Here is a 23,513-nt window from a genome sequence, read left to right on the forward strand (position 1 = left end):
AAATCTTAATGCTATAGCATTCAATCACATTCTAAATAATTCTGTGCTTCCCCAACAGTTTGGGGACGGCCATTTCCTGTTTCAGCATGATAATGCCCATGGACTCACAGCAATGTCCATATAGAAATGGTTTTATTGAGAACTTTGTGGAAGAACTTGACTTGGCCTGCACAGACTCCTGACCTTAACCCCATCCAACACCTTTGGGATCAACTGGAAAGCCTTGCTCGACCTCACTAATGCTTTTCTGGCTGAATGGAAGCAAATCCCTGTAGCAATGCTCCAACATATAGCAGAAAAGGTTGAAGAAACTCAACATTAATACCCATAATTTTGGATGAGATGTTGGATGTCAGGTGACCACATACTTTTGGTCATGTACTGTACTGTGGCAGGTATTAACCATCACAGACAAGTAGACACTACTTAGTTTGGCCACCTTTAGTTCCCTTACATTTCTCGAACAACTACAGTAGTTCCTTATCTGTCTTCGCTTGGCTTCAGTGTCGCAAGATTAACGGTATTGGCCAGTCACCTCTCTTGGATAAAAAAGTTAATCACTGCTTTCATTTAAAGCCAAATATCACTACAGAGCTGCAGCAGAACTAACATTAGCAAGCCACTGCCATAACCGACTAAATCTTGAAACTGACTTCTCTGTTGAAGTAGCTTGGGTAGTGTACAATATGCTTGACTGTCTAGGTGGTTCTCTTAACCTTTTGGTTTTAAAAAGACATGAAACAGGATTGTTGTTTTAAACCGAATGTCCAGCTTGCAATGTAGCCTAATTTCAACGGCATTCAACAAACATAAAACAAAATTGGCATCTGGCCTCTCATTAACAGGTTATTTAACAAAAAACTTAACAAAATTAGAGTAGATAAAGCTTTTAAATTGTTGCACAAGTGCACTGACCATTCAAAAATGTTGACTTTTTCCATTCAGAAAACGTTATACTAATTTGACTGTTTATGAGCATTTGTGCCTGCAAATAATGCTGCACGGAAATCAATGGGGATATTATAAAAAATGTAATTGTATTGAAGACATATTACACATTTGATTGTAAGAAAAACTCAATACGAAATGTTTTAAAAAGGTTATTTATTACTTTATTACTTATATTTAAAACCTTGTTTGAAGAACAAAATATTTACATGCAGATCTTCACCAAGATCTTGTCTACAGTGTGGTATAAAGTATTTTAGTTTGACAAATGGGTGTTTTTTTCTCTCAATAACTGTGAAAAGGAGAGGTGCATCCCTCCAACGATTACACGGAAGAGGGAAGCGGCTAACTTTTAAAATCATATTTAAGCAGCAGATGTAATTTTCTGGCAAGTTAGCAATTTATTTGTGTTTTGATTATACCAATTATATTACAGCATTTATGATAGCCTACATGAAAAATAAACTGTCAAAATATTTTTTCTGAAAAAATTCGCCAAAACGAGTTTGACCTCCCTATTATAGGCTAAAACCTTAAAACCTAGCTAGTGAGACACAGTGAAAAGTAAAATTATATATTGAATAAACTATATACACATTGTAGGGGTTTTTGCATGAATGTATAAAGTAGGGGAGAGCCGCTATAAATGTTACAGATTTTGGATTTTGCTCATTTACTCAGAAAATGTTTAGCCTAGCACTATGAAATGATTTCAAACAGCTCCGACATGTCAGTATACATAAGCAATTTCAATTACATTTTTAACTTGACTGAGTCGTTAATCAAGGAAACATGTAACATAACGTAAGACGAGAACAGGTCATTCAGCCCAACACTGCTCGTCCATTCCTACCACTAAACTTTATGCTTAGTTTACCTAATAGCAAAATAGTATCTAACACTTTATCAAGCCAGGCCTTGAATACCCTCAGTGTTTCTGCCTCCACTACATGACCAGGCAAGCTATTCCACACATTGACCACTCTCTGTGTGAAAAAATATTTCCTAATGTCTGTGAAATTTACCATTTCCAGTTTCCATTTATGCCCCCTCATTCAGCGAACCGAACTCAACTTGAATAATTTCCTGTAGTTCACTTTGTTAATCCCTTTAATAAATTTAAAAGCCGAAATCAAATCTCCCCTAAGTCTCCTTTTACTAAGCTTGAAAAGTCCAAGCATCCCAAGCCTTTCCTCATAACACTTATCTTTTATACCCGGAATCAATCTGGTTGCCCGTCTTTGGACTTTTTCCAGTGCCTCTATATCTTTCTTGTAGTACAGTCCCCAGAACTGCACACCATACTCTAAGTGTGGTCTGACAAGGGTATTGTATAGGTTGAGTATGATCTCCTTAGATTTATACTCAATACTCCTGGCTATGTACCCCAGCATCCTGTTGGCTTTTTTCTTTACTGCTACAGCACATTGTCCAGATCCTGATAGGCCTTGATCAACTATTACTCCCAAGTGTTTTTCTACATGTGCACATTCTAATTTTGTACCACCCAAAAAGTAATCATGCCCTATGTTTTTATTCCCTACATATAGAACTTTACATGTAGTATACTGGTCTCATTAGACATCCCGTAAACAGTGACTCAAATGACTCCACAGGAAGCACTGGTGCTGTTTATGGATTTTATCTGAATCAACTATAAAACTGCATCAACAATCACAAAGCATAGAGTTACAAGATATGGAAGCTGTAGCCTAGCTTACACAGTGCTATTTAGACAGTTACTAACAAAATCTATGTATAAACAATGATTCTGGTCTCACAATGTGCATAAACTCTTGTGATAACACAATAGGTTTGTAAAAGGTAAGTATACACTAGCCACAATGAAATCATGCTATGGAACCACAAAGAATGAGCAGATATCTACAAATTTCTTGATATTGATTGGATCATAAAAAAAATGCTCTAATATCTTAGATATAGTGATTATGATCTTAAGTACTCACAGACGTTGCCCCTAACAAACTTAGAAAGAAGAATGAATGGAGATAAAAGAAGTGGTGCACTGTAGCAGTAACAGAATAACACTTCCTGCTTCCTGTTCCATAGGAAGTAAACAGCCACACTTTCAATAACTGGAACCCCCACTAGAGGGTGCTCAAGTATAGTCAAACCAATAAACAACAGAGTTAAATTGAGTCCAGAACATGTAGTTATATTGAATTTCATTTGCCAGGTTTCTGCCCACTTCTGGATTCTGTTTAAATCTTCTTGGGTTACTTTAGTAGATTCCAAACTTGGCTAAACCTCCCAGTTTTGTATCATCTGCAAATTTAACTAGTGTACTTTCAATCAGTGCATTTACATGCACAGTTGAAATCGATCTATATTAATAGCTTGATTAGGCCAAAGATGAGATTTAATTGGATTATTGTCATCGTCCCAATATACATGACTCGGAAAGAATCGATTTATTGACCAAGGTGTGTCTGACGAAGGCTTCTTATAAATCCTGCTTCCTCCAATTTTGTTGCAACTTTTTTGACTAGTTCACCATTCTGCGTTTTTCTTCCATCCATGTATTTTAGGATATTTAACTCCTTTAGTTGCGATAGCATGAGGTTGGTCCTGTCCGTCCAGAAATGTGTTTTTCTCGCCATGATACTAGGGAGGACAAAACAGAGCTTTAGAACGTCGCCAGCAGTGTATGCGCGTGAGCTCGACAATGCATTTCTCACAGAAAAGGTCGTTTGTCGCCTTTTTTAGTTCATTACAGTGGTGATAGAAGTGACAATAATTAAGTGGTACGTGCTGTTAGCCTTTATTGATCGCTGTACAAGGTTAATGTGAAGTAGCTAGCACAATCGGACAACACTAACCCATAAAAATGTACTTTGAATGGTACTTGCTCAATCGAATGGTAAATGTGAAAAACATTCGATTATAGTCAGCGGCACGGAAATTTTCTGTCACATCCTCAATAAAAGGCAAAAGTCCCAGTAGAAGATTGAATTAAATCTTTAAAACTTATATATTTTCTGAATCTTTAGTAATTCCGCTTGGCCACAGTGAGCGTATAGTTGCTATGTAAATTACGGATCGTGCGCAGAACGCCTAGGCTAATTTTTGGCCTATCGAAGCATATATATGCCGTAGTAAATCGACCCCCAACCGCATTATCTAGGTATGTTAGTACAACTCTGAAAAAATCGACTTTGTACGATTTCAGTCATACTACAATGTTTACATGATTTTTAAGTCTAGTTTTAGCCGGACTAAAATAAATCGACTTTTTCAAACATTATGTAAGCCCACTGTCTGTCCGTGTCAAGGTCATTAATGTAAATGAGGAAGAGCAGTGGACCCAGCACCGATCCCTGTGGAACTCCACTTCCCACAATGCCCTGCGCAGATATGATCCCTCCCTCCTACTACCCTTTGTGTTCTATCCCGTAACCAGTTCCGAACCCACTCTGAAATGCCTCCTGTAATTCCTACTGCCCTCATTTTGATAATGAGTTTGTCGTGTGGTACCTTATCAAATGCTTTTTGGAAATCTAAGTATAGAGGGTATGCACATGACGTCACAGTAAGTGGAAGTCACTGCGGTTACACCCACTGAGTGGCAGAAAAACTATTGAGTGGCAGCGTTAGCGTTCAGCTTGAATGCTGCGAAAACACAAAAAACACATCTAAAATGGGAAAGAGCTGTTGTGCGATTGACTGTACAAACAGATTCAACAAGAAATCGGAGCTATCTTTTTACAGACTGCCGAAAGCTAAAGAAAATAGAAGCAAATGGATCGCTGCAATTCGCAGAAACAACTGGAATCCAGGCACGTGTCCTGTGAGAAAGGGTGGTCACTATCGGCACGTCCAGGAATCCATACATATTCACAGTTGTAATTCAAGTTGCAGGACGCAAAATAGCCATACAGAAAGCAGTTTGAAATTATGAAGCAACGTCTGTGCCATTGGGTTTAATGGGTTGCGATGAGATAATTCTGAGCGTGTTGCTTGTCTTAAAGTTGATATCGTAAATAAGGTTGGATTAATATAACTAAATGTATATGTATGAAGTTGGTTTTTCACATTTAGACAGTTTACTATGTGTATTTTTACATGACTTACATTTGAATAGGTAACAATGTCCAGTTCTCTCTAATAAATTACAAAGTAAATACACTAGTGGTCGATACACGTCCTGCCCTCGGGGGGTCGATAATGTGCTCTCACTCTAACGTTACTTTCGCTAGAGAGGGGCTCAAGGTTCTTAGTTACGCCCCAAAGTTTTGAAGGGAAAGACATGCCTTCTAGTTCTAAAATATGTAACGTTAGTGGTGGCTACTACAATATTTTAATGTTCTTACTGGTTGCGTGATCAAATATTTGTGATGTGAGAGAATTATCTAACGTTACTCATTCTCAAATGTAACCTTATTAGACAAGTACACAGGCAGGACTAGTGGAGGCTAGTGGAGCAGGAGAGCAGAGTGAAGCAGGAGAGAGGTTGGAAAGAGACGAGTGGAGAGGAGAGTGGAGGGGGACAGGAGAGAGAAGAGAAAACGAAGACTAAGCACAGGCTATCAGGCTGGGACCCTAAATGGGTAGACAAGACAAGGTTCCATCCATGGCTCTCAGCCAGGCTGCAAACTTTGCCACTGAGGCTAATATACAGTGCCCTCTATAAGTAGTGGGTCAAAGAGGCATTATGTATGAATAAATAGATGTCAATAAATATGTCCTAATGTTTGTTTTGCAGTCAAGTGTCATTTTATTTCATATTTTTGAATGACCTATTGATATTCACTCTGACTCCGGCGACACGCGCACACCACCCAGGTACAACAAATCCCTTTCCCCCCGCTGCTGAAAAAAATCCTAGAGGAAACACTGTTAGGTCCAGTCATATACTAGGTTTTAACCTGGTCTTGTTAACCTTAGCATGCATACTACAATATTCAGCCTTATTACTCTCAGTACTGTCATTTTTATATATCTTAAACAGTTTATTCTTTTTCCTCAAACTCTTCCGTAAAGCTTTATTCATCCACTGTGGAGACTGCTTTTTCAACTTACTTTTCCGCACCTTGGGAATGAATTTACGCTGTGCATCAAGTATAACCATTTTGAACCTGCTCCACTTTTCATTCACAGTCCTGCAATCAAGAAGTTGCACCCAGTCTACCTTACTTAAGTCCGATCGCATCTTTTTAAAGTTGGCACGCCTAAAATGTAAAATCCTGGAGTTAAATGGGGCGCTCTTAGTTTGCCAAAATACATCAAACCTAATTGTGGAATGATCACTTGTCCCAAGTGGTTCCATTACCTCTATACTACAAATTCTGTCAGTCATTACATAACACCAGATCTAAAATTGATTTCCCTCTTGTAGGCTGTCTGACATACTGTGCTAAAAAAAAGGTCGCACAATAGTCTCCCCTCCTCTGCAAGCTTGTTTTATAACATGAGACAAGCCATACATCCTCAGATTAGGAAGCACAGGGCCTTATTCATGAAAAAAGCCTGTGGATAAACAATGACACACAAGCAACCTAGTAACATATCTTGAAGTGAGTTGTGGTAAGGTCCAAATCAATGAGGGAAGCCATTTTTGTTTGTTTCTTAACACACAGGTAAGCTTTGATAAGGCAGATAGCCTACTGTAGGTACCATGTACTACAAAAGGCACTAAAACTACAAACCCCACATGTCCACCTCCAAGGGACTCATTTAACCATGCCTCCTACCACAGCTTTCCCGTTACAGTATTGGCTTACTCTAAATTCGAAACGCGCAACCTTCAATAAAACAGAGGTTGCCATTGTTTCACCCTCTCTGTTCCATTTTTCTCTCCCTGGACTCACCACTCTTCTCTCGTCTCCCTCTCGTGTGAGTCCACATGCCAGGAAGAGTATGCAAGGTGCGTATTATACGGGGTTAAATTGGGGGTGGACGTGGTTGGACGGCGGTGGTAAATAAATAAATAATTTTGACCGGCAGTTTTACAAATAACTATGACAATCCAGTCCATTTTTCGTATGCTCCTGTCCATGTGTTCCCTCTAGCCAGTTACTTTCTCAACCAATCAAAAATCCAAAGAAAAAAAACTCATTGTTTATATAGACAGGCACAGAAAGAAAAATATCGTTGATTGTCTTGATTGTTTGGAAGCGGACGTGGTAGGTAATTTCATTAACATGTAATTTCATCTATGCAACATTTTAAAGAGAGATGAATAAACAGCCCCCACGAACACCGGCTATTATTAACGGTAACTTTGATTGCTTGAGCAAAATCATCAGGTTGCTGGTCAGCAGCTAAGCTAGGACTGAATAGCTATTTCCCACATAACGTTTTATTCAGCGGCGACTGGTGACTGGTGAGCTGAAAATTGGTGGGTCGCAAAACTTTCCTTTAAAATAATCATTGATCTCAACCGGTTTTCAGTAGTAATTTTCCTTTATTATCAAGCGTGCCAACGATCAGACTAATGGGCAAGTAGTCTAACACACAGCATCTTCATACCGTGTTAGGGGGATTAAATCATAAATTCAATTTGTCCGTTTAAAAATCAGTTTTAATCACCAAGTAGTCTACACTTAACAAACAAGATACACCAGTCTGTTATCTACCGTGTTAGCTTTCAGAATAACCAGGAAAAACAAAACCTGCAATTCAATTTGGTTTACAATTTACGCATTGCAGATATTTTCCATGAAAACAAGTGTGGAGAAAGAAGTGCGGAATGTATCCGTAAATAATGTTTATTAAAATGTGCACTGCAAATTAAAATACATGTAAGCTATAAGTCCTAGGCTATTCAATAAAACTACCTATTTGGGGAGAGCTGGCTATATATGATAGTATTGAGTAGCCTATTTTGTGGATTAAGTGTATTGATACTCACTGCTTAGTGATTAAAATGGATTTTTCTAAATAGCTTTCATCATTTAATCTCCCTAACACAATGCGAAGAAGCTGTGTGTCCCTTTCCAATTGATTAGTCAGATTTGCATGTTTGTTAATCACTGAAAATTAATTAAAACAGTTTGAGATCAATGATTATTTTAAAGGAAAGTTTTGCGCCCCACCAATTTTCAACTCACCAGCCACTGCTGGTTTTATTTTGTTTCAATTCGACAGTTTAAGAAAAATGGATAAAGGAGGAAGAAAGGGAGGACAAAAGAGCATGACGACAGATTATTTTCATGGGTAAAAAAAATTCTCAGCATTAATGACACTCAATAAACTTGAAATATTTTATGTAAAAGCTTGCAACAATAGTATATTCTTTTTAAAACATTGTTTTCCTTAATTACAATTATGTGCACAATACATTAAAGATACAACTATTTTGAGCTGAGACATTCATTGGTTTGTACCTTATTTCACCCACCTCCCAAATCCCAATTTAACCCCTGCACGTATACCCTCAGCTACCGGCTACGGGAGAAGAACCGGGAGAGCCACGCACGTCCAACGGATCCTGCAGAGCTAGTCCCACGAGAAAAGCTACCTGCGACAAGGATCAGGCTGCGTCTTTTTGGAACCAGAAACTCACGGAATTTGCACTGGAAACCAGGAATCATTTCCAACAATGGAACCAAAGGACTCAAGTAAGGTTGTAACTGGGCATAATTAGCAACGGACTGATTATAGTAATTTATGACTAAATGTACATGACTATGCTAACGGTTATTGTGTTTTAACCTCTTAGCGCACAGCCCCTAGTGGTGGGCACGCCCGCGTGCCTAAATTACTAAACTCAAACATTCGGTGCTACTGCAACCAAAGTGTGAGATGAAAACAGAAACGCGTTGTTTCAGTTTCATTAGTAGACGATACATGACAACTATGCCGAAAACGGAGTTTCGCAGCCCCACCATTGTCGCTCCCGTCGTTCATTTAACACACACCCCCTCCCTGCAGTCTCATCTAAAAAACACCCCCCACCCTTGACATAATGGACAATATTGTCTATCTTGGCATTCATAAAAATATTCTTTCACCACTAAAAAATCGTATTCCGTCATAGCAACAAGATAAACCCGACAATAGCCCTAAGATATGCCTATACAGCAGTGAAAACGCTGCTCACTGAATAACGAAATAAACGAGAAAAAGTTTTTAAAAATGATACCATGTCATTCTACAGTCAATATCTGGGACTAAATATTGAATAAATATAAAACCTTACTGTTGGTTTTACGTGTAGAGATGTCCCTTTGGAGACTGCGTGGTCATATATTGTCTTGGACAATCCGTTTGGGAAATATAGGCGCATCTGTGACGCCTGGGTATCTCCCAAAATAGCTGTGCGTAACACCACACCTGTTGTTTACGACGTCGTCGCCCTTTTTAGTACAGTCTGACTAGATTTACAATTCATTTATTCGGTAGGCGAGAGTATAAGCTTTCTAACGATGTATAACATGTCTAATTCTGCTTTCGGAATAGCGTTTTATAGGTCAGCGTAACAGAAAATATTCTTAGCATAGCATTCACTTACGCAATCACACTCTGTTAGCAGACAAATACGATGCACCTAACGAAACATGTTCAAGGATATTTCGTAATTTCTTGGAAATACTATTATTATTGAGGACTTCTGAACATAGCTAAGCCATATGTTTGCTGATAGACCTAGCTGACATCGTTTTCTGGAGCAAAACAGAAGCGAATAGAACAATATAATTGATACTGTCTCTCTGTCTCTATCTACTGAACATAGAGGAGATTTCACCATTGCTATGTAAGTATTATCGTTCAAAATATCTCGGTTATATACGTTCTTTTTGAAATGAGTATTTTTAAATAGGTTAGTGGTGTTATATAATGTAAATATTTCACACTGTAATGTAAGCGTTAGACGGAAGTGTAATCGTTTTTGTGAAGCATGCAACAGTGATGACGTCAGAGCTGGAACATTGCCAAAACGTGGTGGACGGGTGAAAATTGTTTTCATGTTGTCTCATCCCCATACAATAAAACATACGAGAGTACAGAGTATAGAAATACACACGAGTTAATTATTACACATTTAGGTACTGTACCGCATTGTGTGACAATGTTTTTGCATTATTTTTGCTGATAGCAATGTTTCATCTTAAACCCTCATAAGGGGCTCATTTATATGCTTTATAATGGACAAAAAACATTTTATTCAATTTTGGAGAGATTTTGGATATGTTTCTGGACACCTAGCTATTTTAGACCACTGTACTGACTGAAAGCTTGAAATTCCCATTTGAAAATTATGCAACAGTGATTTTCTTGAGTCAAAACAGTTGATTTGTAGTGAAATACATGGATATGTTATGATTTACAGCAATGCATAATTTAGACATTTTGGATAGATTTGGAGATGCTGGGTACACTGCTTAGTTTTTGCTTCATACATCTATAGTAGTTCTACATATCCACCCTTAGATTTTATGAACTTGTGGTCAAGAAGTTTTTGACCTAGCACATGTATAGTTTAACCTCCTGCATATATTCAATCTCGCAGTATTTCATTGCGAACTTAAAAAGTGCAAATTTATTTTGGATTTTTTGTCAAAACAATTGCATTTGTGGCACTTTATTTCTTCCAAAATTATGAATATAATCTAATCTGTGTTAGTATTGTAAATTGTACAAATGTCTTGCTTCATTTAAGCCATTTTTCAAGTCTCTGTGGTGTTCACGTCTGGAGTTATAAAGCTTTAAATAGGGTACCCCCTAAATGGGCAAGGATTGGCAAAATTTGGCTTGTGCCTTAAGAGGTTAATGATAAATGTAAACGTTCTGTATGTTCAGTTGGCTCTAAGCCATCTACCGCGCTGCTTTAATTTTAATATATGTCACGCACAGAACATGTTGCATGTGATCTGTTTTAATTACTAACTGGTCTTAACATGGCATGTTGATCTCGTAAAACATACACCCATAGCCATATAGCCAATATCCTTCATCTATTTGGTACACTTCATGCACCATTGTTTTTTCACTAGCTTTGTCTAGCTTCAAAAACCCCTCCATTTATACTCCATCTTGTTCCTTTGTTCTCCGTGAACACGTGTCCACGGTACACCATCCCCACGTAGGAGAATATCCAACACTCCTCACTCACATACTCACACGCACACACACACGCACACGCACACACAACACCCACACACACGTGCACTCACATAGTTTATTACACATCATTGTAGAGAATTGTGCTTTGCCCTTTTCGGTACAGCAACTCAGGTGGCATAACAGTGACATTTACACAGACAGGGACATCATGTTTTTTTTTTTGGTTATCTAGCTTTTTCCCTAGAATACACTCCGAACACCATACTTTTCAAGCACAGATAACTTCTTTTAAATAATTCTGATATTATTTATTGTAAAAAAATAATGCCTTAACCACAAAAATTACACCCAGAACAGATTTGTATTTATAGCACGCTCAAAAACAGTTTTTGGAAATATTTCCGGCAAAGTTTCTCATTGCTCTGTGTCTTGGGGAGGTGCTAGAGAACTGAATTTGCTATCCAATTGTATTCGATGAATTAGGAACTAGACGCTGACAGGAGAGACACGACTCATGGGCAATTTATCTGGAATAAATTCCAAATTAAAAACTATTTTACTTTATACAGTGCTCAAACTTTACTTAGTAGCACTCGCACTCCCAAACTCAAAATGATGAGCACCAGCAAAGATTTTGGGGCACCCACCAAAATTTAAGGAGCACCACCAATTTTATATTTAACAATGGACAGTAGTGTATATCTGTTCACAATTAGTTACAAAAATTGTGAATGTTAGCACATGGGACCCTCTTCCAGATACACTTGGATTGGCTTCTGATTATCTACTTTCAGGCCCACAATGTATTGACTATACTGCTGATCAGAAAAACAATCAAAAAGAATTACGGGTTTCACAAATTAGTCAAGTGTTGTCGAAGTGTGAACCTGGGGTCCTCTATCCGTTATAGTTGGACTAAGATTCATTATGTGTTCTGGTTAAGCGGCAACATCACTTCAAGTAGCTAATTCAAGGCCATGACTTGTTATTGAACAAAGTTTATTAGAAAAAATAATTATAAATGAATTAAAGGTTTCAGAAATAAGTAAAAGCTTGTGAAAAGCAGTTTCTCTTCCAAATGATTTAGGTCATTATGTCACCATACTACCCTGGAAGCTGCTATGTAGCCTACTTAACTAGTCTACTTAATTGGGATAGCAGGTATGCCAAGTTACCCCTTGGTAGGACAGCATGCCCCACATAGCACCGAGTTTGGCACTTTTATGGGCTTCCTATAGAAAAAACCACAATGACCACAAACTCTCAGGAATTAAAAATATTAAAAGGAACCCTGCCTGTTAAGACACTTAGGCCTTAAAAGGTCTAAATGCCTTCAATTATATAAACATGTCATGAAAACCGTATAAAAGATTTTAGTTATTTAAAATAAAATAAAAATAGACTCGTAGGTCGCCATTGTTATTATCGTCGCAATGCACTCTGGGTAGTGACGTCAAATGGTTGCATGGGTCTCCTGCCCATGGCTCTTGTCCATTGAGCGGCATTGAAAATGCCTCAAAAAACAAGCACAAGCATCAAGGTCAATGATTGGCTGAAAGTTACACCTCAGACTTGTGTCTCTACCGCTTCCTGGTTAGAAAGTCCAATCAGAGCCAGCCAGAGACACTTTGGCCAATGGGATGCAGCTAAGGAAACATGGGTTCCTTGTGCGGAAACTAGAAACAGAGGGTGCTTGTTATTGAGGCTGGTGTAGCCTAAATGAGACGCTCTTGAACTTGATATTATGCGCAAATTTGAATGGCTTGTATTAGAGTAATACAGTAATTTTAGATAAACGGCGTAGTGATTTTCAAAAGGGTGAATTACCTATACCTAGCAACTGTCAAGTCTCGTAGAGTGTTTTTCCACACCGTTTCAACATGAATGGCAGTGAATGACGTATGTCTGGACAAAGCGTAAACAAACACGGTATCTCAAAACTAAAGAAATCTTGGGAAAAATGGTTGAGGTTTATGTAAACTATGTGGCCGATGTTGACAATGGACAATGACATGTAGTAACACTGGTATGGTCCTTTAACTTTTCTCATAATTACGAGATCCTGATCACGTAATTACGAGATAAGACGTCTATTTTTTTTTCTTTTGTGAATGCAATGCGCTTCCGTAGTTTCTCTTCATTTCTGATGAAGAGTTTTTTTAACAGCAGCAGAAGTCTGAAAGTCTCCATTTCTTTCCACATAATCATTGTTCTTCACCTCTTCCGGTCAAGAGAACGTTGTGCGCATCTGTGTTTTGCCGCTTCTCGCCACTGCTTCTTCTCCCTCGCCCTCCAAGCTGTGTGTGTTTCCTGGCTCTGCATTTCATGGCAATCGCTTGCTAATATACTGTTCATATTCCTACTCTACAGCACATTTACATCTTCTAGAGCACTAGCTAGCGCTTCTGCATTTGCTTTTTATCTTATTTTATTTTTTATATGTGCAATCGTTCAGCGATTCAAATCGACCTGCTATCCTGCTCCACCCCTCGGCCTTGCTCTACAACCCTGTGTGCGTCGCCTGCTCCTCTCCGGATCCCCTGCTGAGCCTCCTACCCCCGGCTCACCTTTCTCCTGCTACTGACCCCGGATCCGGCCATCTGCTGCAGCCTCTATTTTCGCCCTTCCGGACGATCGCTTGCCGTGGATTTCTTCCTGTGGATTGCCTATCCTGTCTGCCTCTCCGCCGCCCCGGATTCTGTAGCTGTCAGTTCCCGCACCGGTTGGTATCCAACGCTGCCTGCTTCATCACCCGGCTCCGTTCCAGCGAGTCGGTCTCCACTCTCTCGCCCGGTCCTCGAGCTGCTGGCTGTGCTAGCCTTCATGGTGAGTACGCTTACTGCTCCCTTGCTGTGCGGACTAGCTGGCTGGTCATGGTGATCGGTTTAGCCAGGTTCATTGCAGTCGTCTTACCAGCCGTGTTTGCGCTACCCGATCTGCTCTGGCCCACCTGTCTGGGAAAGTTGGACCTTCGCTAATGTCAGCTAGCCAGCTGCCACTAGCCCGCTATGCTACGGCTGTTGACACAGTCGCTTCTTTCTGGTTTTCTTACTCTACTGTTGCTATTGAACACCCGCAACCACGACCGGATTTATCACCCCCAGGTTTCACTGACAATGTTACAGTACAGCCCTTCGCAACTTCTCACTCTCAATTCTCGCTACACTGTTGACTCACTCCTCTTCCTCCAGTGCAAAAAGTATGGTATTCTTCACACCCGATACCTCCACCAGGGGCGTCGTCGTAACATACACGCTGCCACTATAACATCAGCTCAATCTAAGCTACTGCAAACCCCGCCACTCTGGAAGGGGTGGCGGCCTCGCAATCATTTTTCATGTTAATTTCACCCGATCCGAAGTCTCCCTCCCGATTTCTGTTACATCTTTTGAATACATTGCATTTAAATTACACAATGTCATTGCTGTTCTTATCTATCGCCCCCCTAAACCAAAGCAAAATTTTCTGTCTGAATTAACTGAACTACTCTCATCTGCCTGTTCCGTCTTCCCGTCTACTGCTACTGGGCGACTCCACTCGGTGTACACCTGCCTCTGTAGTCTTGGACTGTTTCAACCTTACTCAACATGTACACTTCCCCACACACTCCAAGGGCCACACACTAGACCTTGACTGTTCTAGCGGTCTCAACATCTCAAACCTCACCAGCTCTCTGTTCACTTTGTCTGATCACAGACTGATTAATTTTCTCTTGTCCACCCCTGCCCCTCAGCCCAAACAGTCGCGTACCATATCCTTCAGGACCACCAACTCCATAAACCCTGCCCACTTTGCTGCTTCAACCACATCTGCCCTACCACTTGACCGCACTGTACACTCCCCTGAAGAGTTCGCAATTCAGCTGTCCACCACACTATCCAGTACCCTTAACTCTTTTGCCCCCCTCAAAACTAAGCTGGTCACTTTTGCCACTCCATCCCCCTGGTTTACCCCCGAACTCCGTGCCATGAAACAGACCGGCCGTCGCCTGGAGCGCCTCCACAAAAAAACTTGTCTTACTGTCCATGCCCAAGCCCACCAACTCCACATTCAGACATACAGAGATGCCCTTATCGCTGCCCGATCCTCTCACTATTCCAACATAATCCAATACTCCAACGGAAACCCCCGCACCCTCTTCTCCACTGTTAACAAACTTCTCAACCCCCCTGCAAATAATACTACATCTGGTTCCCCATCACTCTGCAACTCCTTCCTAGAGTTCTTCCACACCAAAATCACCAACATACACCAAACTCTCACCTCATCCACACCCCCTTGAGATGAACTACTACTGTTGCCACCACAACTTCTCCCCCGCCTGGTTTTACCTTTACCCAGATTGACAGTGCTTCACTCACCAAACTCATTTCCTCTGCCAGATCCACCACCTGCTCATTAGATCCCGCCCCCACTGCCCTGCTTAAAGCCTGCCTCCCTACTCTCTGCTCTTACTTCACCAAGCTCATTAACCTGTCCCTGACCCACTGTGCTGTCCCCTCCATCTTCAAGACTGCTGCCGTCACCCCAATCCTTAAAAAAACCTGACCTGGACACAAGCACCCTCTCCAACTACAGCCCCATCTCCAACCTCCCATTCATGTCCAAACTTCTGGAAAATGTTATTGCTTCCCAACTCCGTTCATACATGTCCAACAATAACCTCTTTGAGCCCCTTCAGTCCGGCTTCCAACCCCATCACAGCACTGAAACAGCCCTCACCAAAGTGGTAAATGACCTCCTCCTATCCTCTGACTCCGGTGCACATAGCATTCTCATCCTCTGCCGCTTTTGACACAGTCAACCACAACATCCTCCTCACCCGTCTGTCTCACCTAAGCATCACTGGCCCATCTCTCAACTGGTTTCACTCATACCTCACAAATAGGTCAGAATTCATATCTATCCATGGTCACACCTCCAATCTTGCTACTGTCACACAGGGTGTCCCACAAGGTTCTGTTCTTGGTCCCCTCCTTTTCACCATCTATATGCTTCCTCTTGGCCCCATCCTCCGCAGCTTTGGTCTCAATTTCCACTTCTATGCAGATGACACTCAAATCTATATCAGCTCTACATCCACAAATCAGCCACCCACTGCCATCATTGAAACCTGTCTGACACGTCAAATCCTGGATGCAACACAATTTTCTTAAACTCAACTGTGAAAAAACTGAAATCATTCTCATCGGACCAAAACCCCAGCTCACAAAACTACACAACTTCTCTCTCACCATTGACGGTACCCCTGTCTCCTCCTCCCCCCTGGTCCGCAACCTCGGTGTCATACTCGATCCATCCCTCTCCTTTGAAAAGCACATCAACAACGCTGTCAAGGTGTCATTTTTTCACCTACGCAATATCTCCAGACCCTCTCTCACCCATCCCGATGCAGAAAAACTCATTCACGCCTTCATTTCCAGCAGACTGGACTACTGCAATGCACTCCTCACTGGTCTTCCCTCACGTCTCCTACACAAACTGCAATTGGTTCAGAACTCAGCCGCAAGAATACTGTCCCGCTCATCCTCCCGGTCTCACATCACCCCTATCTTGAAAGATTTACACTGGCTCCCAATCACATCACGCATCACATTCAAACTCCTCCTCCTAGTTTACAAATCCCTAAATGGCCTCGCACCCACTTACCTCTCTGATCTCCTGCTCCCCTACCAGCCACCCAGACAGTTACATTCATCCACTGCCGGCCTCCTCACCACCATCCCCTCTCAGCGCCGTTCTTTTGGCGGCCGCGCCTTCTCAGTTGCCGCCCCCAAACTCTGGAATGCCCTCCCCCTGACATTAAAACCCACCTCTTTTCCCTAGCTTTCCCTTGATGTTTGTCTTCCCCCCCCCTTTTTTTTTTGTCTCTGAATTGTATGTTTCATTGTATGTATGTAAGTACCACTTATTGTAAAGCATCTTTGAGTTCATGAAAAGCGCTATATAAAATAAATTTATTATTATTATTATTATTATTACTATTATTAATCCCAGGAATCATACCATTTCTGATTGCCACCTCAAATCCTGAGGTGTGTAACATAGCCAACATACTTGTTTGAGCGCTAATAATTCCTAACGCCAATTTTGCACACTGGTCCAAATAACCTTTAAAAAATAAATAATTTTTTTTACAGTTAAATCAGAGTTATATTTATGCATTTATAAGCATGATATTGATTTTGTGCTACCAAAGTAAGCAGAGTCAAGCAACCTTTTCTTTAGTTTGTGCAGGCCCTCAGTGGAAAAGGCCAGGAACTCTGAGTTATTCAAAGTTTAGAGTGATAACCAAAAAAGTATAAAACATCTAGGCAAGCTAGAAAAGCTGTTATCTGTAGCAACAGCGGAAGATCTCGGAAATGTGTGAATAAAACTGTTGTTGTGCAAATGTAATGGCTCATCATTTTCAGCTACCTATAACCACTTCACAGGACAAAGCCCAAGATATTCCCTATATATTGTACGTTTTCTCATTCCTTCTTTAAAATTACTCTGACCTCTCCATGTGAGTATGTTAGATTTTTTTCCCTGATAAATTACAGTCTCTCTTCCTTCATGTTAGTGAGATTCCACTACAGAACCATCGATGTTCACAAAAATTATGCGATTGTTCATTTCATTTTATTATAACCATGAGGAAAAAACTGCAGTCAGCAAACAGCAGGTTTAGGAAACAAAAACAGCAGAAAGGAAAGTAAAAAGAAGCTGTTTGGTTGGTTAGAATTGTTATATGGAAAACAGCACAGTCGTTTTTTCAGATTGTGATGGGTTACATTAAAATAAATAAATATATGTGACATATATTTATTTATTTTAATGAAATCCATCACAAATATATCTGGCATATGCCACCAAAATGGTCGCACTTTTGAGCCCTGATATTTATTGCAGACAAATTTCACAAGTGAAACTAACATGGGGTGATATTTCAGACTGTGCTTAAATCTGACTATTGTTATTTTCAAAATATCAAAGTTATGTAAATATAATTTGGCTCAAATACACACAAAAATGTTATTGGTAACAAGAATAGCCTGTCCCCATTTATGGTTCATCACCTTTCCTGTTAAAATAAGAGCAGCAGTCATTTGACTGAAAGCTGCTGTTCTAGATTTGCGAGTCCCGCAGTCGAAGTGTTAACAGGCAGATATATAATGTATAATAAAACACTTGCGATACATCTTAGTTATGGATCATAGTAGACACATTTGTTAATGAGTCTAATATCTCCATGATCAAAACATATTAATCGTATAAAATGCATTGGTGATGACACTTGAAATTCATAAGGCACGAAGCAGTGAAACATACCTGCTGTACAGTACACTCTTGTTCCTGAATGCAGCGAGTTTTCCATCGTTCACTCTGTCCAGGTAAACCCCAATCACAAACCCAAGGGGTACAAGAACACTGACCCAGTGGGTTTTCAGAATGGATCCAATGTTGACCATGTTACCTAAAACAAAATGTACTTATTAAACCCGTACGAAAAAAATGACAATAAATGCAAATAAATACCGCCGCCGCAGACTGGGTGGCAGCAATTGTCAGCACACGTTATCGTCAGGCTACCCATAGACAAGCCTCGTGAGCCAGTCTCTTTTTTCACTTCGTTCAACAGAGCCTGGCCGATGCCTTGACGTTCTATGCATAAACGAAGGAAGCTACCTTCCCGGGATAGTTGTATTTTCCCAACCGATCAGAGTGCAGAGGGGCGGAGCTCCAAATGTGGTGATGATTTTGGCCAGGCATGCAATCTTGCTTTATGTTGATCCAAAGACATGTGCAGCCATTGATTCTCTCCTATTTAATTTCATATGGAAGAACAAAACTGAGTATGTTAAAAGAAAAACATGTATTAGAAGTTACTCTGAAGGGGGCTTTAATGCTTTAGATTTTCAAACAATCAATCAAATTTTCAAGATCAATTGGACTAAGCAATGTTTGTCAAAACAATTATAGTCAGTGGCTTTATATTCCTAATTTGTTGTTTGAAAAGTGTGGTGGCCTAAGATTTCTCTTATCTTGTAATTATAAGTGTAACCAGACAATTCCTGCAGAAATTGTGAAGTGTGGTTGCTGCCAATGCAAAGTCGACTTTGTGCTGAACAGAGTGAACAGTGCTAGGTAGTTGCTAGATTGTTCTCGGTGGTTGCTAGGGTGTTCTCGGTGGTGTCTATGGTGTTGCTAGGTGGTTGCTATGGAGTTTTAGGGGGTTGCTAGCGTGTTGCTAGGTGGTTCTATGGAGTTCTAGGTAGTTGCTAGGGTGTTGCTAGGTGGTTGCTAGGGAGTTCTAGGCGGTTGCAACGGTGTTGCTAAGTGGTTGCTAGGGTGTTGCTAGGGGGTTGCTAGGGTGTTGCTAGGTGGATGCTATGGAGTTCTAGGCGGTTGCTAGGGGGTTGCTAGGTGGTTGCTAGGGTGTTGCTAAGTGGTTGCTATGGAGTTCTAGGCGGTTGCTAGGGTGTTGTAATGTGTTTGCAATGGAGTTCTATGCAGTTGCTAGGGTGTTGTAAGTGGTTGCTAGGGTGTTGCTATGGCGTTACAGGTGGTTGCTAAAGTGTTGCTAGGTGGTTGCTATGGAGTTCTAGGCAGTTGCTAGGGTGTTGCTAGGGGGTTGCTATGGAGTTGCTAGGTCGTTGCTATTAAGTTCTAGGCTGTTGCTATGGTGTTCTAGGTGGTTGCTACAGAGTTCTGGGTGGTTGCTCGGTTGTTGCTAGGTGGTTGCTATGCAGTTCTAGGTGGTTTCCTGGATGTTGCTAGGTGGTTGCTAAGGATTGGTAGACGGTTGCTAGGGTGTTGCTAGGGGGTTGCAATGGAGTTCTAGGCGGTTGCTAGGTCTTTACTGAGTCCAATGAGCTGACCCCTAATTCTCTATGCCTAAGGCAACCACACTAACTAGACAATTCCTGCAGAAATTGTGAAGTGTGGTTGCCGCCAACGCAAAGTTGACTTCGTGCTGAACAGAGCGAACAGTTTCTGTAGTATAAGCAGAGACAGAGTATTGTGTACATGCTATAACATCACGGCAACGAGTTTATTTGCGAACATATATTCAGAGCTAAATTATCCTTTCATCAAAACTTGAGATCTCAGTGTTTTACTCGCGGTATGCGGTGACGAGTGACGGCGAATCACAAAGCTACCTGGCATGTTCAGAGGGTCTTGGAAAAACCCTACGTCTACACTGCGTGATCGCACCATTAAAAAAAAAAGCAAGACAGGGCTAGGGAGATTAATTTGATTGACGTATGATTTTGCGCGAATTTCAGCTCATTTTAACCAGACAAACATTTAATTGGGCTGTAATTCAGAGTCTAATCTGTTATGTCTGAGACCAACTCATAGACAGAGTAGCCTATTACGTGTTAGCCGAGACAAATTTCCAAGAACGAAAATGAGGCGAGAAATATGTGTTAAAATAGTTGCATACAGCTTCTGTGAATAAGTATAAGCAAGGGGTGCATCAACAACATGCAAGTGGAGTTGTGTACTTTAGCAAACGCGTTGGGGTGAGAAATCATTGCTGTCCCTGCTACAACAGACTGAATGCGTAATGCAGCTCTAATGAGACCAAAGTTTCCAATACGCTGAGATATTAAACGGTGTTACAAAAGTAAAATTTGACATATACATAGTTAGAAAGCTTATTATGTCACCTATTGGATCGATCAAGTGTAGATCAAGCCAGTTTGTACTACAAAGTTCGAGAACACCCAAAGCAGCGTGTGGTATTACAAGCTGACGTCTTTTTCTGGAGTAAGACCGGACCAGAAGCTGCTGCACACGTGTTGTTGACGGCGTTGTTGCACGTTTTAGTACAGTCTGGCTTGATTGAGAATTCATTTATTCAATAGGTGACAGTATAAGCTTTCTAACCATGCATAACACGTCTATTTTTGGCTTTGGAATATCGGTTTTAGGTCAACCGAAAGTTCTCTCATCATCGCATTAAATGCATTCGCTCTTTGTTAGCACTAGCATTCAAAAACGCTGCACCTGACCAAACGTCGTCAACGAATTTGCGTAATATCTTGTGAAATACTATTATTATTGAGGTCTTCTGGGTATGCCTAAGTCATATGTTTGTTGATATACCTAGCTGACAGCATTTTCATTTGTAATTTTGCATTTGGAATACCGTTTTATCGCGTTCACTTCCGCATTCAGCTATATCCTTTCTGGTGGCTGGTGAGAACGTAGAGCGGACTGCATCACGTGTGCTAAGCCGACCAATGCTGTAACTTCACCGCTCACATATGTATGACGTCACGTTCCCCATTCATCTCTATGGGAAAAAATTGGCCATAAAAAGTCATATTTCTCAAAAACCGTGCAGCGAAACTTTCCACAAAGTAATAGTACACGATTCCCAAAGAAGCCAGTCAATTTGACATATGGCACGTGTATGTGGTGTGAAAACTCTGGGAGGAGTAGCGGTCCAAAAAATGGGTGGAAAGAAAGAATAACAATATGTGGGATAATAGTAGTGCCTAAGGCAACCACACTAATAATAATAATAATAATAATAATAATAATAATAATAAATAATTTGTGCAATAATAATAGTGTGTTTGCCTAAGGCAACCACACTAATAATAATGTGAGATAATAGTACTGTGATTGCCAGAGGCAACCACACTAATAAATATGTGCAATAATAATAGTGTGTTTGCCTAAGGCAACCACACTAATAATAATAAATAATATGTGCAATAATAACAGTGTGTTTGCCTAAGGCAACCACACTAAATTTGTGCAATAATAGTGTGTTTGCCTAAGGCAACCACACTAATAAACCTCCTCTCAAGCTTTCCAATTTTCACAAAAAAAGCTCTTGAAGCTTGGAAGATAGCTTTCAAGCATAATTTCTCTCCTAATTCGTGCATAATATGGAACAATCAGCATATATTTTCTAGAAACAAGTCCAGATACATAAAAGAATGGATTGATAAGGGTGTAATCTTTGTTTTAGATGTACTTACTGATAGAGGCAACCTCTATGGATATGAAGACTTTGTTCAGAACAAGAGTATGATATTTCTCGAAAAAGGGGATATACTTTTTATAACATTGTTATATTCTAAGTTACAGTTTCTCATTAAAAGTGCATTGTTATATGGCCCTTTGAGCGGAGATATTCCCAAGCTCCTAATTGGAGGAAAAGACCTTCCTGATCGTATGTGTAATAATCACCATATCAGAAAAGTACTGACCTCAGATCAGCGTTATTTTCCCAAATCGATTCTTTTATGGAAGCTAACTTTTCCAGAAATCTTAGCAGAGAAAGTTTGGTCTGACCCTAATAAATTCCTCATTCCATTTAAAATAAAAGAAGTTCACATGAAGATATTACATAGATACTAACCTTGTAATAAATTATTACATAAATTTAAAGTAGATATTTCTTCAGTGTGTTCTTTCTGTAAACAGATATTGAATCTATTTCTCACCTATTCTATGAATGTATGTACTCTCAAGACTTCTGGGTTGAAGTTGCTGTATTGATTTTTCTCAGTTTTAATAGATTGAAACCAATATTAGAAGACATGGTCTTGTTTCTGAAATGTAATACAGGCTCACAATCTATTGAAAATGCCCTCAAGTTTATCTGTCTTGTCGGCAAATATCACATCCATAAGGCTAGTGTGCTTCAGATCACACCTAATATCCGTCTGTTTTGTGCTGAACTACAATATCTCCTTGTCTCTGTTTCTAAGATAAAAACTAACAAGCTATTAAAAGCTATTAAAACCCCTCAGATAATCGAAAAAATACTCTGTAACAAAAATAAACGAGTTGTATAAATGTTAATCTATATTTCCCTCGGACAGTTTGATGTTGTCTTTATTGTCTTTTGTTATATGTCTGATATTGTTTCATGCAAGGAAATAAGATTAAGTGATCATTCAATGTGATCAGCTGTAATATATATTGTTCTATACTTTGTTTTATCACATTGAAATGTGATCAATAAAAAATTAAACTAAAAAAAAGATTTTGGCCAGGCTTGGTCTGAAACAGTACCGGAGGTCCACAGACCCACATTAGTTTGCCACTATTTGGGGGAAATGGCTAAAAGAAACGAACACAATTTAATTATCGGTGATAAATTTATTTATTTAATTCCTTTTTGGTTCAACAATTCCACTTGCTCCCCCATTATTGATTGTAACGTGCAAACAATCAAAACCATTGCTTCTTCTGGCCATTTTTAGGGGTCCAAGCAGCGAAGCTGGTGGAACCCTGTTGTATCTGTTAGGATTAGCTATTATTAGGGGTCCAAGCAGCGAAGCTGGTGGAACCCTATTGTATCTGTTAGGATTATTATTAGGGGTCCAAGCAGCGAAGCTGGTGGAACCCTATTGTATCTGTTAGGATTATTAGGGGTCCAAGCAGCGAAGCTGGTGGAACCCTATTGTATCGGTTAGGATTATTATTAGGGGTCCAAGCAGCGAAGCTGGTGGAACCCTATTGTATCTGTTAGGATTATTATTATTATTATTAGGGGTCCAAGCAGCGAAGCTGATGGAACCCTA

The 23,513-nt window shown here is 40.1% G+C and overlaps 1 protein-coding gene across 1 annotated transcript in view; it reads right to left on the minus strand.

Moving 5' to 3' along the window:
- LOC135257884 (NADH dehydrogenase [ubiquinone] 1 beta subcomplex subunit 1-like) overlaps positions 1–23,513 on the minus strand; it is a 417,122-nt gene that overhangs the window by 13,512 nt on the left and 380,097 nt on the right. Inside the window, exon 3 of the mRNA XM_064341111.1 lies at positions 18,289–18,433. Coding sequence (XP_064197181.1) covers positions 18,289–18,428 — 140 coding nt within the window. The 5' untranslated portion in view covers positions 18,429–18,433. The remainder of the gene's footprint in view (positions 1–18,288; positions 18,434–23,513) is intronic.

The sequence above is a fragment of the Anguilla rostrata genome, chromosome 6 (genome assembly GCF_018555375.3).
Source record: "Anguilla rostrata isolate EN2019 chromosome 6, ASM1855537v3, whole genome shotgun sequence".
NCBI classification, from domain to species: domain Eukaryota; kingdom Metazoa; phylum Chordata; class Actinopteri; order Anguilliformes; family Anguillidae; genus Anguilla; species Anguilla rostrata.